Source organism: Lynx canadensis, chromosome B4 (genome assembly GCF_007474595.2).
Source record: "Lynx canadensis isolate LIC74 chromosome B4, mLynCan4.pri.v2, whole genome shotgun sequence".
In the NCBI taxonomy this organism is placed as follows: domain Eukaryota; kingdom Metazoa; phylum Chordata; class Mammalia; order Carnivora; family Felidae; genus Lynx; species Lynx canadensis.
The window spans coordinates 79,825,253-79,840,851 of NC_044309.1; the positions used below are offsets into that span (position 1 = coordinate 79,825,253).

Genomic DNA, 15,599 nt, shown 5'->3' on the forward strand with positions numbered 1-15,599 from the left:
CAGAGACAGGGGAGCGTGGAGGAATGGGCTGGAGACCCCTGAGGCCTGCCCAGCCTCCCCAGCTCGGTGAGCTCACCCCTCAGCTTTTGGAAGGCAGCCTGGAGCTGGCCCTTGGGAGTGTGTGTTTACATGTAAACACATGTGTTACATGGATACAATCCCTGGCCGGAAGCAGGCTCTACCCACACAGGCCTCCCTCTCAGTTAGGTCGGCTCACTGTGGGGATGAAGAAAGAAGAGCGCTCAGGGCCGTGGCTGGGCACCATCACAGGGCACTGGTTCCTGGCAGATCCCACTTCTCCTCGCCCTAGGTCCTTAGGAACCAGCCCTGGAGGTAGTTGTAAGAAAGCAGCAGGCCAGACGGAAGGAGAGAGGAAACAGCAGCCAGCGGTGGAAGAGATCATCTGCTCTGGGGCTGGGGCAGGGAGGGTCAGTGGGTTCTAGGGGAGGAGGGCAAGGCTTCTGAACTCTGCTTTTGCCAACCACTTCCTGTCTCTCTTCAGCGGGGGTTCAACCCCCAGACTTCCAGAAATGACGTCAGAATCATTTGCATCCCGCTGCCTCTACCTGCCCGGTCCAGCTGGGACCCTGCCTCGCCGGCCCCATGGCCAGAGGGTTGGGTGAGTGTGTACGGGGAAGGGGGCTGGACTCTGGTATCCTTGGATGGGGGGCACCCCAGGCTCTCCAGCCTCCTGGGCTTAGCCTGGGCCCCTCCCCATCCAACCTCCACTCCAGTCCTCCTCATTCAACTTCCTCTTCCTGCAAAAGAGGGGCGCTGCCCGGTGACCTACACAGACTGAGACAGGATCGCCATGAATGGAGACCTCTGGAAAAGCTCAGGAGCCGAGGCCCAGGGGGCCCACCGGAGGCCCAAGGGGAGACCATGGGAGGGGGCTGAATCACAGCCTCCCGACAGCCCCCCAGTGCCCAGGCTTTGGAAGGGAGCTGGGGGCTTCCCATCTCCTTTTGCAGGGGAGGGCTGTCAGTCGGCGGCGTGCGCACTGGGGGCACCTCAGCCCCCGCCAGCTAACCCCACATCACCACCACCACCACCCCCAGCACCACCACCACCACCACCACACACAAAAAAAATTGGATACATTTTGAATAAAGCGATTCGGTTCCTTATCCGGGGACTGGGTTGCTCCGTGTGATTGGCCGGCGGAGTCACATGGTGAAAGTAACTTTACAGGGTCGCTAGCTAGTAGGAGGGCTTTATGGAGCAGAAAAACGACAAAGCGAGAAAAATTATTTTCCACTCCAGAAATTAATGATCATGAGCTCGTATTTGATGGACTCTAACTACATCGATCCGAAATTTCCTCCATGCGAAGAATATTCGCAAAATAGCTACATCCCTGAACACAGTCCGGAATATTACGGCCGGACCAGGGAATCGGGATTCCAGCATCACCACCAGGAGCTGTACCCACCACCGCCTCCGCGCCCTAGCTACCCCGAGCGCCAGTATAGCTGCACCAGTCTCCAGGGGCCGGGCAATTCGCGAGGCCACGGGCCGGCCCAGGCGGGCCACCACCACCCCGAGAAATCACAGCCGCTCTGCGAGCCGGCGCCTCTCTCAGGCGCCTCCGCCTCCCCGTCCCCAGCCCCGCCAGCCTGCAGCCAGCCAGCCCCTGACCATCCCTCCAGCGCCGCCAGCAAGCAACCCATAGTCTACCCATGGATGAAAAAAATCCACGTTAGCACGGGTAGGCAACTTTGCTTTTTGCTCTCCCCCTCCCTCCCCTCTTCCCCAGCGCTCCCCACCCTCCCCGGCCCCCTCCGGCCCCCGTCCTCCTTTCTCTCCTTCCCCCTCTCTCTCCAGGAGCGACTCTGGGTTAGCACAATTGAACTGGATTTACGAGCGAGAATGGGTAATTACATCCCCCATAAATTTTATGGCTTAGCTACTCTGGGCAGTCCGAGCCATGTGCTACGATCTGTTATGTATGTGTGAAAACTATGCTCGCTTTCTAAGGGCGCATAAATAATTCAGTGTCGTTACAATGAGGATTCCCCTCTTATTACACTACAAAGTCTCCAGCTTCCTTCAACTTCTTTATAACCCATTTAGCTTGATGACTTTATTTCCACCACCCCCTCCTCCTGTTCCACAGAGCTGAGGATGGGGTGAGGGTGGGGGGCGGGAGCCTGCTGCCTCTGAACCCCACTATTTGCTTTTCCCCTCCTCCTCCCCCCCCAGTGAACCCCAATTATAACGGAGGGGAACCCAAGCGCTCGAGGACAGCCTACACCCGGCAGCAAGTCCTGGAATTAGAGAAAGAGTTTCATTACAATCGCTACCTGACCCGAAGGAGAAGGATCGAGATCGCCCACTCGCTGTGCCTCTCTGAGAGGCAGATCAAAATCTGGTTCCAAAACCGTCGCATGAAATGGAAGAAGGACCACCGACTCCCCAACACCAAAGTCAGGTCAGCGCCCCCGGCCGGCGCTGCGCCCAGCACCCTCTCGGCAGCCACCCCGGGCACTTCTGAAGACCACTCCCAGAGCGCCACGCCGCCGGAGCAGCAACGGGCAGAGGACATTACCAGGTTATAAAACATAACTCACACCCTGCCCCCACCCCATGCCCCCATCCTCCCCCTCACACACAAATTGACTCTTATTTATAGAATTTAATATATATATATTTTTTGGTTCTTTTCTCTCTTCCTCCCACCTTATCCCTTGTCAATTCCAAACTGACAAAACAGATAAGCCCTCTGCCCTTCTCTCCCTTCCACTGTTAAGGACCCTTTTAAGCATGTGATGTTGTCTTAGCATGGTACCTGCTGGGGTTTTTTTTTTAAGGCCATTTTTGGGGGGTTATTTATTTTTTAAGGAAGAAAGCTGCAAAAATTATATATTGCAAGGTGCGATGGTCTGGTTTGGGTGAATTTCAGGGGAAATGAGGAACAGAAAAAAAGGAAAGAGATTTTTAAGCCAATTCTCCTCCTTCTCCTCCTCCTCCTTCCCCCCTCTTTCCTTAGGCCTTTTGCATTGAAAATGCACCAGGGGAGGTTAGTGAGGGGGAAGTCATTTTAAGGAGAACAAAGCTATGAAGTTCTTTTGTATTATTGTTGGGGGGGGGGGCTGGGAGGAGAGGGGGGAAGACAGCAGACAAAGCTAAATGCATCTGAAGAGCCTCTCAGAGCTGTTCAGTTTGAGGAGCCAAAAGAAAATAAAAATGAACTTTCAGTTCAGAGAGGCAATCTATAGGTAGAACCCCCCCCCCACCATCGTGGTTATTGTGTTTTTGGACTGAATTTACTTGATTATTGTAAAACTTGCAATAAAGAATTTTAGTGTCGATGTGAAATGCCCCGTGATCAATAATAAACCAGTGGATGTGAATTAGTTTTACGTCAATGTCTGATGGTTTCTTTTTATCCCCTCCTCCTTCTGGCCTGATAACATCCCCCCTTCTCGATAGTTGCCTAAGTTTACTCTAAGCAAACACACAAATCTTAACTCTCCACTCCGTTTCCAATGTCCTTAGAAGAACCAGCAAGGGGGTTGGGGCAGGGGATCCTCAGAAGAGGGCATATGGAGGATTAGTGCTGATCTCTCCTGTCCCTTCCCTGAGTCTGCAGAGGCCAGACTCTTCTGGGGGTACTTAGAGTGGAGCTGGGAGGGTCTCACTTCTCTGTAGTTAGGTACCCGTCTTCTTTTTGTTGATTTCCCTCTCCCCTCTTCTCTTTTCTCTCTGCTGAGTAGGCCTGCCTGATTTGCAGACAAGAAGGCAAGTTTAGGGAGTGGGACAGAGAAGAGTTTTCATCGTTTTGGACCGTTTAGGGATGAGGGATTAAGGAAGATGCCCCCTCAACAGCGTGTGCTCCTTAAAAGAAGGAAGATTTTGAGCTGGTGATTCTGTAGCAGTGAAGTGACCTGTCAGGGTGGCTTCTCTGTTTGTTTAGACTTGGAAAGAAGGGTGAAGTGGAGGCCAGAGGCCTGGGAGGCCCCCTTGCATGGGTAGGCCTCAAAGCCTGATGCCTGGAGATAATGAAGAACTTTTATTTTTTTCCATAACTTTTATCATGGACCTGGCAGGTGTTGAGAAAAGACACAGGGAGAGGCAGGGACTCCCCACCCCTTTTCCTATAACCTCCCAGGTCCTGGCAGGGATTGAAGTTAGCTGAAACAAGGCTCTCCGGCTGTTAAAAAAAATTTTTTTTTCCAGTCGTTTCCCCGGGGGGCTAAAATGAGGGAAACAAACAAACAAACAAACAACAACAACCAAAACTGGCCTGAATTACCTGAATAATTAATTTAAGCCAAAGGCTCCCAAATAATCCTGATCTTGAAGACCAGGACCTAAGCAAGGCCTGCTCAAATTTTTGCTTGTTTGTTGGGAGAAGGGGGGGGTAGTATTTGGCGAGTTTCTCAGACAATTTATCCAAATTTCCGAATTGAGGGCTCCAAGAAGTAGAAGAGATGAGGGAGAAGAGATCTGGGATTTGTAGAGGAGCCAGGGATACCCTTATCCTCTCTCCCTAAATTCTGGAGTGGAAGGTTACAATGGGACCAGTTGTGAAAAGCTGTTGTTCAGTATGCTTTGGATTTATTTCCTCTTGAACCACTTGCTGGCTGGTACTTGGAGTGGAGTGTGTGTGCATGCGTGTGTGTGTGTGTGTGTGTGTGTGTGTGTGTATGTGTGTGTGTGTGTTGGGGGGAATCACTTGGTCCTGGAGGTCTACTTTCCCCTCCCTCAATGGTGCCCTGGAGACAGCAAAACATGCTGCCTACAGTGTGCGGAAGCAGGGCCAACAATTATCTGGAGTTATTTTATGTGATCAAGTGAATTAGGAGCCAAATCTGACTGTAGCTCCTATCATCTTGAGGCAATTGACTTTGGGGCAGTAAAAGGGGGTCTAACTGTGCTTGGGAAAAGGGAAAGAAGGTCTGGGGGGGGGGAAACTTGGGTGTCTTTTCAACCCTGTAAGGAAGTTTAAATGGAAAAGGGGGGTGGGGAGAAAGAAAAGGAACTTAAGATCCATAGTCTTTTCTAACTTTGCTTCTTTGATTTTAGAGGAATTTAATCCCCTCTCCTCCCAAAAGTGGAAGAGATGAAAGCAAGGAGGAGAAAAATTACCATCTTTTATTTCTTAAGCTTCTCTCTGAACTTGCGAAAGGGACGCTGTCTAGCGCAGGAAAACATCCGGAAAGGATTGGGACTGTTCCTTTATTTCCCCTTCTTTAGGGGCTTCTCTCTCCTCTCACACATACTGTACACATAGTTCTCTGTCCCGCTCCGTCTGAAAAGGGGAAACATTAGAAATCTGTAATTCTTGACCAATGAAACAAAACGAAACCCCCTTACATCTGAGTTTGTGAAGATTTTGGCCTCTGGCCTTCCCTCCAGTGGGCTCCATTCTCTCCTCTTTCCCCAAAGCTCTCCTTTCCTTGGACCTGACTGCCCAGAATGGGATCAGGGTGCCGGAGAGGGATGGGGTGGGGGGGGGGGCGGAGGAGGGAGTGAGGGGCATGAAGGGCCGACCCCTTGGCCGGACCCCTAGTTCCAGAGGTCTGGGTCCCCGCTGCTGCTCCACTCGGGGCGCTCCAGCCTCACTGGGAAGCCGAGGGCTGGAGTTTTTATTGAAGTTGGGTTGAGCAGAGGGGAAAGGCTGCTGGGGGGGGGGGTGCGGGGAGGACGCAACCCAGGTTCACGGGGAGGACACAGCATTTTCTCTCCCATCGCCTTTATATTCGGCAGCGCCTCTGACCTCTCCCCCACCCCCATCTCCGACCCTCCCAAACCAGCCCTCGCTCAGCCCCTGGTCTCCAGATACGATGCCACTGCTTTTGTAGGGCTGGAGATTTCTTGCCCACAGTAATGGGAGAGGCAAGGCGCATGAATGCCTGCCAGCGCGTTGTATCTCTCTCTCCAATGGCTAAGTTAAAAGAAGACGGGGTGAAAGCGGCAACGCCACTCTTCCAAGGTCCTTCTCTCCAAGCACCAGGAGATCCCCACAGGTCAAAAATCCCCTTGACATGTAAGTAGTTAGCACTCGATCTGCTCAGGGCAAGGAGTACAGCATTTGCAACTCTGTCTCGTTTTGCCATTCAGTTTTTAGCTCAACTCCGATCTTAGGGAGGGAAGGCGGGAAATCCAATCCTGAACGGAGGGCTTCCGCTTGGGGGAAATGGAGTTTCTGGGCCGAGTCTTGTACCTGGGGAGTGAAGAAACTTCGCTCCAAAAGGAGAAGGTGGGGAGGGAAAGTGAGCCTGGGGTGGGGGAAGGACTGGGGAACTTTACTTCTCCGAGGGCCTCTCGCTGCTGCTTGCATGAAGTTTCCTACAAAGTTTTCTCTGCATTCTGGGCATCAGCTTCTGGGTTGTTTTTTTTTTTTTTTTTTCTCCTGCGTGGACTTAGCAGATTGCAGTGCAGAGCCGCCTTCCTGCTGTGAGATGGATGTGTATGTGTGTGTTTGGGGGAGTGGTAGGGAAGATAAAACAGGGGGTTCTCAGAGCTTGGGACCAGGGTACCCTCTGCTAGGCACCATTTGTCTGCTTGTCCAAGATTAGGGAAGACGGACTCCGAAGGGGGCCCTTGAGGTGGAGGGTGCTATGATGGGAGAAGCAGCATGCCGACGTGATTCCACATCTTTGCCTCTGCTTTTTGCCAAGTCCTGGGGGGAGCATTGGTGTTGCCCTCACAAAGCTCCTTCTCGTGGTTTTCCACAGCTTCTATCTGGTACCCCACCTTCGAAGAGCTAATTCTAAGAAACCCTTCCCAGCCTCGGAGAAAGAGATGAAGGATTCCCCTCCAACACCAGTGGCCATCAGAACAGAGAGGATATTTATTACCTCTCTGGATATCATTATCTAAGAATACAATTTTATGAACTTCCTAATCTGTTAGCTTGATTTATCTGGTGGGCAGAAGCCCAAAATAAACATTTGGGGGATTTGGTAGGAAAAAAAAAAAAAAAGCCTTTGCCTCTGACCACTCTTTCTGGTAGAACTGATCACCCCCTACCAACTTGGCCTGCTTTTGCTACACCCCATAGAGCTAGCCCCATTTTAATTTTTCTCTGTAGCGCGTGACTGTTTGGGGTATCGGAATTTTAGCTGCCTCTTGGGGGTTAAAAATGGTAGGGTACACTGTGTGAACCAGAGACCTGAAGGGGTCCCTCAGCCACCTTAAAGTCTGTGTACCTCCGGGAGCTCAGATCCCTTTTGGCTTTGCTAGCAGGGAGAAACCAAGGTTTGCTCCTCTGCCCTCTAGGTCCAGGAGCCCCTTCTCAGACCTGGCTCTGTCTCCACTCCTCAGGATTTGTCTTCTCTTCTCTCTGCCATCAGCTCTGTAGCTGCTTTTTTAAAAAGGGTCCATCCAGCAACGGAGCCCACATCCGCGCAAACAGGGTCAAGGGCCTTTGCAGTTTCATCCTCCTGTAGACCCAGCTAGCTGATGAATTAAATTAGGAGGCAGAAAAGACAAGGATGGGTAGGGAGGGTCTCCCATGTTTGAGGGTGACTAGGGTTACATAGCCTAATAAATGGAAAGGACTATTTAAAATTTCCAGTCCCCAGCAGCAATGGCCAGATTTCCTAAAACGTAGGGCACTCCAGGGTCTGTTCTGCCAGCCGTGATGGGGATATGGGTCAAACCCAAAGAAGTGTCACCTCGGCTCACTCCTCCTTTCTGACCCTCTCTTCCCACTTCCAGCATCTAGAGAGGGAAGTATATTTGAACTTCCGGGGGCGAAGCGTTAAAACGGAGCGTGTGGGAGGCACTGCCAAACAGTCCGACCCCAGGTCCCCGCTGCCGGCCTCTGGCCTCCCAGGCAGCCGGTGCGAGAGAATGGGGCCCAGAGCGGCTGCCGCCACCGGGGGTCCCGGCTCCCTTCTGGAGCGACCGGGGTCCTGAGGATGGCGAGATGGGGCCGGCCCGGGCAAAGGTGAGGTGCGAGAGGCCGGCAGCGGCCCGGCGCCCCCTCCGGGTTCCACGCCACGGCCGCCCCGGGCGCCGTGTCGCCTTCGGCTGGGTCACGACCCCGGGCTCGGACCGCGGACAATAGGGCTCTGGGCGGGGGCCTCGGGCTGCGCGGCCGGCCGAGCGGGTTCACTGCGCGGTGAACTCCGCTCCACCTCCGGGGTCTCGCCCTTTAAGAGCCCAAGCTACCCCCCCCCCGCCTTTTTTTTTTTTTTTTTGCCCTCTTCGGCCTTCATTTTTTTTTTTTCGTGGAAAATTGAGCACACTCTCAATTGCTCCTCGACCGACCGATCCCCCACAGTTACCACCACCGAATGAGATTTCATTTTCGCTAGCAATGAATGCATACTTTTCCCCGAGTTACAAGAGCGGGGAAATGGGACCCTCTCAAGATTTTTGTGGGCACAGAGAGAGAAGCATCCCAGGTCATCAAACCAACAAATAGTCTCCTCCATCACAGGAATTCTAGGCCAATGGGTCCTCCCGGCACCTCCACCCCAACTCAGGAAGAATTGCTTCCCTCTTCCCCTGGCCTTTGTCTCTGGGCACTAGATTAGGATTAGGGCTCTTATAAAAGGGGGAATTTGCTCTTAAATCTGATGGGCAGGGACAGGGCTGGGTGATCCACGGGAGGGTGGGGTGGGTACAGAGTGAGTAACTTGGGAGATGTCCCCCAACCAGTTTGTTCTTGTTCACCCCATCTCTCCCCCATCCCTACGATGGCCTGGCTCTTGTTTGTGACTCTGTCCCTTTTGTCAGTTGCACAGTGTTTGTAACTTTGCGCGTGTGGAGTCCTTCTACTCAGCTAGAATAGACCTTGGAAAATATGGTTGCTGAATAGCAGTTGGTTCTAGCTGGAGGCAAAAAAGGAAGGCAGTTTGGTGAGAGGAGAAAATGGGGGAGGCATGGAATATTCCCCATGTACATTTGCTCCCGTCTTTCCCCAGCCCCCACCTCAAGCCCTGTCTTGCCTGAGCAAGCTCAAAGGTCACATGGAGAGATGTGTGCCTCCCCCCACCCCTCGTTGGAAACCTTTCTTCTTGGACTCTGTCTCTCTGCCGATTTCGACCCATTTTGCAATGTGACTGCCTGCAGCCCTGCTTGTCTTTGCTCAGCTGTTTCAAGGTCTCTGCCTGGCATTTCTACTGCTTTCAGTGCTCGGTGTTTCCTCATATCCCTGCTGCTCTGCCCCTTTCATCCTGCAGCAATCCTCTAGGACATTCCCCAGCCCCAGTGCTCCTCTTAGAACTCCCCTCCAACTGAGAAAGTGGAGAAGAAGAACCAAAAGGTGGGGGGGGGGGCAACAATCTGGAGGGACAGCTGACGTTCAAAGGTTCCTGGCTGAGCCTCCAGTCCAGGCCACCTCAGGGGCTGATCTGACTGCTCCAGAGCCAGCAGCAAATAGAGCAAGGTTTTACAGCCTGGGCAGATGTCTGCTTAGCCAACTCACTCGGATTCCCCTTTATCTCCTCCACCAAAGAGGCTCCAATCCCCACTATACCTTTGTTCTCTTTCCTTTCCCCCCACCTCCCCCTCCTCTTCCTCCGTTTGATCCTGCCTTTCCCCCTCAAATTATTTCTTTAGATCTGGAAGCATCTGTTCCTGCCTGCCCCTCCCCCCCACACCCTCCTTTCCTCCTTTTCCTCCTCCCTCCACTTCTGGGAATCAAAGAGGCCCCCAAATGGAGGGCCTCTGGCTTCTAGAGGGCTCTGCTACCCCAGGGCTCAGAGACCTGTGAGGCCAACCCTTGAGAAGCTTTCCCAACCCCAAGTCACTTGAATCTCACCTTCCCAGCTGGAGAGGCACCCCCCCCCCCCAATGGTGCAGTCTGAGTCCTGGCCCCCAGGGATCAGTCTCTTCTCTCACTGGGACAGCTATCCATTAAATTCAGGTAAAAGCAAGGTATCTGAGGTCGAAAGGTTTGGTGCAGAATTTTTAAATAATTGCCCCAGTTCTCTGAGGGCTGTTTTGGGCTTCAGAGTTTGAATGTATCTTCCTATCCTGACCACAGAGGGGAGATGGCCTTTCCTAACCTCTCTGTCTGGTCATTCTGCCCCTTCCTTTGATGGCAAACACATTCTCTGAGCAATTAGAATGTCCCTCAATAGCTCCCAGAATTCCGTAACCCAAACTGAAGAAATCAAGACAGTGTCCATACTGTGCACACTGGAGGGCCTCTTTTCTCTATCTCTCAAAAAAGAAAAAAAGAAAAGAAAAAATGACTCCCTGAGATCCTCCTTTCCAACACTCATATCCAGGAATATGTGGTCTCCGAAGCTTAAGGAGAGTACGGTAAACCCAGTCAGGGTAAATAATAGGCTATCTTTTCCTCTCTGTGTCAATCCAGTTGGGTCTGAGTCCAGATAATTCAGGCCAAGACTCTTGAACTCTGCCTGGGAGACCTGTCTTTAGCAAGAACCCACTTCATATCCCAGAGCCCCAGACTGGAATAATCCCAAGGTCTTTGCCCTAGTGCCCACAGTTGAAAGCTGGTAGGAGAGCATAAGTTCCCCTCCTCCCTTCCTTCCCTCCAGCTCCTTCCCGAGATTTAGCCTTGCCTGGCATCCTGCTCCCTCTTCTGTCCTTGAAGACCAGTGGTTGGCCAAGAGCCCCAGATTCATGCTCCCCGTGGCTTGCCACTCAGTTTCCATGGCAATGAGAGGCAACTGAACTATTCCCCCCTGTCCCTCAACTGGTTGGATAGACCCATACCAGCCAGAATGTTCTCTGGGGGAACCTGACCCAAGAAAGATACAGGAGGTGGTGGGAGTCTGCATTTTGTTATGGAATTTTTGCTAATGGGGACGGAAGAGGAAAGACTGGGAAGAGAGTCCCTCCCTCCAGCCTGTAATTTCACACAGTCCTTTCTCTCTGCACACGTTTACCTACAGACACACCCTCAAAACACTCATGACAGATTCATGCTAGGACCTCAACACATTCGTTTCTTCTGTTCCTGCATGTGTGGGTAGGTGACTTTGTTGAAGGCGCGCGCGCGCGTGTGTGTGTGTGTGGAGGTGATTTGTGACAGACAATAACATCCCAAGTAGAGTGCCTATGAAGTAACTTCTTTGACTTATCCCTGGTAATCGAGGCTTTTGCTGTCCCCTGTTCCCCGAATGCTGCTCAAAAAGGCTTGCTCCTTTACTGGAGACCCTGTGGCCTGAGGACTCACCCTTGATCCTGCAATTGGGCTCCTTAGGCCTCGGGTGGCTATAGAGGCAGGTGGAGTTAGAGGCCTCTGGACGATAAGATTCCTCACCAAATACTTTCACTTGTTCACAGTTCAATCAAAACCACAAACATGTATCTAACCCTCTAGTCTGCACTACTCTGCTCGGAGGCAGGACCTAGGAAACCACTGCCACGGCCACACTAACAGCAGCGACTGCAGACAAGTTCTCTCCTGGGGTTGCTAACTGCCTTACGGCGGCATTGGAGGAGTAAGTGGGTTAATGTATGAAAAGCACTTCGAAGAGTGCCTGGCACACAGTGAGCTTTCAATTAGTGCTATTCTCCGCCTCCTCCTCCTCCTCCTTCTTCCTATTATTATTATTAACAATAATAGGCATTTTCTTAAGCGCTTACTATGGAGCAGGCACTGTGCTAAATTTGTTATCTTACTTGAGCCTCAAGACCACACTGTAAGGAAGCTATTGTATTCCCGTTCTACCCAAGAGGAAGTTGAGGGAGGCCCAGGAGGCTAGAGATATGCCCCATGGGCAGAGCCAGGACTCCAGTCAGACTTGCTGGACTTCCAGAGTGGGCACTCTGAACTCCTCCAATTCTTTGCTTGTGATGGACATGGGCACTGGCCTTCAGGATGCCATGAGGTTGGCAGGGACCATTGGTGAGGTTGTGGGGCAGCGCCAGCCTGGGCGCAGGCAGGGCCTACAGTAACCTCCGGTTCTTGCCATCGACAGGCTCGAACCCCAGTGGTTCTCGAACTTTTTGGTCCTCACACTCGTGCACTGTCTACACTCTTAAAAATTATTGAAATCTCAAAGAGCTTTTAAAAATACTATCTCTCAGGATTTACCTTATTCGAATTAAAACTCACACCTTCTAAAAATCTTCTCAAAAAAGATAATAAAGCTCTTACATGGTAACATAACTAACTTTTAGGAAAAATAACTATATTTGCCAAAACAATTTAGTAAAAAGGATGTCCTCGTTTCGCATTTAGGCAAATCGCTTTTCTTTTTTAAAGCTTAGTTATTTATTTTGAGAGAGTGAGGGCGGGGGGAGGGGCAGAGAAAAAGGGAGAGAGAGAGAGAATCCCAAGTAGGTTCCACACTCAGTGCAGAGCCCCAAAACCACGAGATCATGAACTGAATCGAAATCAAGAGTCGGATGCTCACCCGACTGAGCCACCCAGGCACCCCTACGCAAATCTCTTTAATGTCTAGCTGAGAAGATGAATGGATTCTCACGCCTGTTTCTGCATTCAGTTTGCTGCAATACAGTCATTGTTTTTGCTGAAGTATACGAAGTACATAGCCTCACGCAGATAGGTAGTTGGAAGAGGAGGGACCTCTCTGAGAGCTCCTGAAAGGGTCTTCAAGAACCCCCAGGGGTCCTTGGGCCACATTTTAAGAAACACTGATGGAACTGACTGAGCTAACCAGCAGAAGCCACTCCATAACACTTATATTGAACACCGTTTTAGCTCATTAGTGGTGTTTCTGACTCTAAAACCTATCATCATTTCACGATTCCATGCCGTCTTTGGAATGTGTTATCTTAGGCAGTCGATTCAATTTTTCTGTCCCATGGATTCAATGAACAGATATACATGCATACGTGCATATATGCTATGCACGTCATAGATTCATCGCCATCATTTTTAGTATGACAGTGTGGGGTAAAATACAAATTTATAGGCAAAAATGGCCTTCCTGCATTTAGCGTCGTTTGAGATGGGCAGCTTAGCTATTAATATCAGTCTTGTCTTTCAGGAGGAGAAACTGAGCCAAAGAGAGTGATGTGACTTGCTGAAGATCTATGCTCAGCAAGTGGTGGAGAGTAGACTAGAACTCCTGCCTTCTAACTCCTACACCTGCACTGACCTACTCAGAACCCCTCTCTCTAGAGACACGGCTGTGTAACGTGTACCGAACGTGGATGTACACCACGCACAAACTCTTTAAGGAAGCATATGTGACAGTTATATTTATCTGAACATATCTGTGTATGAGAGGAGAAAACTATCTTGTACCTGCGCGCAGAGTTGCAGTTTTTGTCAAGAGGTACAGGGCACCAGCCTGACAAACTCTCCACGAGTCTGTGGTCCTGGGGCTTGATCCATCCATCGTCGGGAAACATTTCTTCCTTCCAGCTCCCCTGTCGGTACCTTCTCACTGAGGGTATGTAAATTGCCCAGATCTTCACACGAGAACACAGAAACGATGTAACGATCCGATCCCCTTCTTCCCTGCCCCCTCCACCCCACACGTTGTGTCTAACACATCTTTTCAAAATAAGTGATCTACAAGCGTACAACAAAGGGAAGCAGAGCTGTGTGAACGGAGGTGGGGAGCCCTTGGGGGTCCAGATACTTGTCTGGGTAAGCCCCGTGCAAATGTATGAGCAAGTGGAGTCTTAGTTGTTTCATTAACATAATAGGTATTTATTCACAAATTCTGTATTTTATGGCTGCACGAGGCTCACGTTTATGCAGGATCCAATGAGAAGAACCTTTGGTAGGAAGTCAGGCTGCCTGAATTCTGCTCCTGGTTGCCTCAGGCAAATCCCTTACCCAGCGAGAGCCTTCACTTCCTCACCTGTGTAATGGGGGGAAACAATTATAGCTACATCTCTGGATGGGGAGTGCAGGGGGAAAATAGTAGGAGATGCCTCAGTGGACATGATTCTTTTTCTACTATTGAAAAGTCCAAACACGGTAGCAGAGAAAATAATATGAGCAGACTCTCATAATACCCGTCACCTCACTTTAACAATGATCAGCCCATGGCCAATCTAATATTTATCTAGATCGAACCCAACACTACCTCATATATTTTGAAACAAATCTCAGACGTCATGTCATTTCTTCTGTGAACAATTCAATGGATGTCTCTAAAAGATGAAGACTTTTTTTTTTTTACAACATAACCACAATATGCTTCTCATAACCACCTAAAATTTTTTTAGTAAAATTAGCTTTCAAAGAGTGGAGAAAGGGCTTTAATAACTCAGACCAGCTGGCTCCCCTGTGCCTCGTGCTCAGAGTTGACGAATATCAATAAGGGAAAAGGTAGATGGGGTGCCTGGGAGGCTCAGTTGGTTAAGCGTCCGACTTCGGCTCAGGTCATGATCTCACGGTTCATGAGTTTGAGCCCCGCATAGGGCTCTGTGCTGACAGCTCAGAGCCTGGAGCCTGCTTCGGATTCTGTGTCTCCCTCTCTGTGCTCCTCCCCTGCTTACGCTCTGTCTCTCTCTCTCTCTCTCTCTCTCAAAAATAAATAAACATTAAAAAAATTTTTTTTAATAAGGGAAAAGGTAGAATGGGCAGGAAATGATAAAGTCTCCTCTTCTATTCCTGTCTTAAATTCTCAGTTCACCTCCAGACACTCCCTTCCACTCATTAGGTCCATTAAAAAATGGCCTGAGATGGGGCACCTGGGTGGCGCACTCGGTTAAGCGTCCGACTTCAGCCAGGTCACGATCTCCCGGTCCGTGAGTTCGAGCCCCGCGTCGGGCTCTGGGCTGATGGCTCAGAGCCTGGAGCCTGTTTCCGATTCTGTGTCTCCCTCTCTCTCTGCCCCTCCCCCGTTCATGCTCTGTCTCTCTCTGTCCCAAAAATAAATAAACGTTGAAAAAAAAATTAAAAAAAAAATGGCCTGAGAGGGGACCCTGGAGGTCTAGAGCTGGTGGAGGCTGCCAGAAGGGGCCCATGGAAAACACTGCAAACCTCATTTTGGAGGAAAATAGTTGTTGAGCCAGAAAGAATCTGAGCAGAGGGCCTGCCTGACCATCCTCCAGCATCAGATTTCATCCTTGGCTTGCCAGGCACAGACTTCACAATGTCTGAAGTCTCCTTGGAGCTACCGATCTCCAAAGACATGCAGATATGTACACGTAACAACGTCCTCCTACAGAAACCCAAAAGAAGATATGGACAGAGGCACAGGCAAATCCATGCACAGGCCATGTACAAACACATGCAAATGCTCAGAGACAGATGCAAATGTCCAAGTACATATCAGTGGACTTAACCACATGGGAAAACGCTGAGACACAAATCCAAACGCTCAGACATGTGTGAATATGCAGGGATACAAACTAAGCCCTGGTACAAAAATACAGAAAGTCAAATACAAAAGCCGGGATGCATGCAAATACACGTTGGCCCGCTTTTATTCAAGACCAGTTAACATGGCCAAGGTCCGTTCTAGCTGGCGCCTTCCCTCTCATCCCATCAAACGGGTCACGTAGCAGCCAAAGCTACAATCTGTGTCATGTTCACGTAGACACGCCCCTGAGATAAGTCATCCCAAGGTCTTCCCACTGCCCTGACAGCACAAGTTCTCTATCGCCCAGTCCTCTCTCCTCAAAAGACAAGACTGAGAGTACTGTGTGTCCATATGAACGTACGTCTCTTGTCCTAAGAAGTCAGCTCAGTAAGAAGGGGGAAGGACACGGGCCATATACAGACTTTAAGC

General features: G+C 50.6%; 1 protein-coding gene across 2 annotated transcripts; it reads left to right on the plus strand.

The window, feature by feature from the left end:
- Positions 1-3,362, plus strand: HOXC4 (homeobox C4). 2 transcript variants are annotated; one of them, XM_030322779.1, is made up of 3 exons: positions 1-619; positions 768-1,708; positions 2,203-3,362. In XM_030322779.1, the coding sequence occupies exons 2-3, from the start codon at positions 1,270-1,272 to the stop codon at positions 2,556-2,558; spliced, it is 795 nt and encodes a 264-aa protein (XP_030178639.1). In that variant the 5' UTR covers positions 1-619; positions 768-1,269; the 3' UTR covers positions 2,559-3,362. The 2 variants fall into 2 exon arrangements, with proteins under 2 accessions (XP_030178639.1, XP_032449877.1); XM_032593986.1 differs by having other exon boundaries at positions 1-333; positions 503-1,708.
- The last annotated feature ends 12,237 nt before the right edge of the window (positions 3,363-15,599 follow it).

Bases quoted from the DNA above. Each gene is read 5' to 3' on its own strand.
- HOXC4 (XM_030322779.1), top strand. From the start codon at position 1,270: ATGATCATGAGCTCGTATTTGATGGACTCTAACTACATCGATCCGAAA. The intron at 1,709-2,202 runs GTAGGCAACTTT...CTCCCCCCCCAG, and splicing joins AAAAATCCACGTTAGCACGG to TGAACCCCAATTATAACGGA.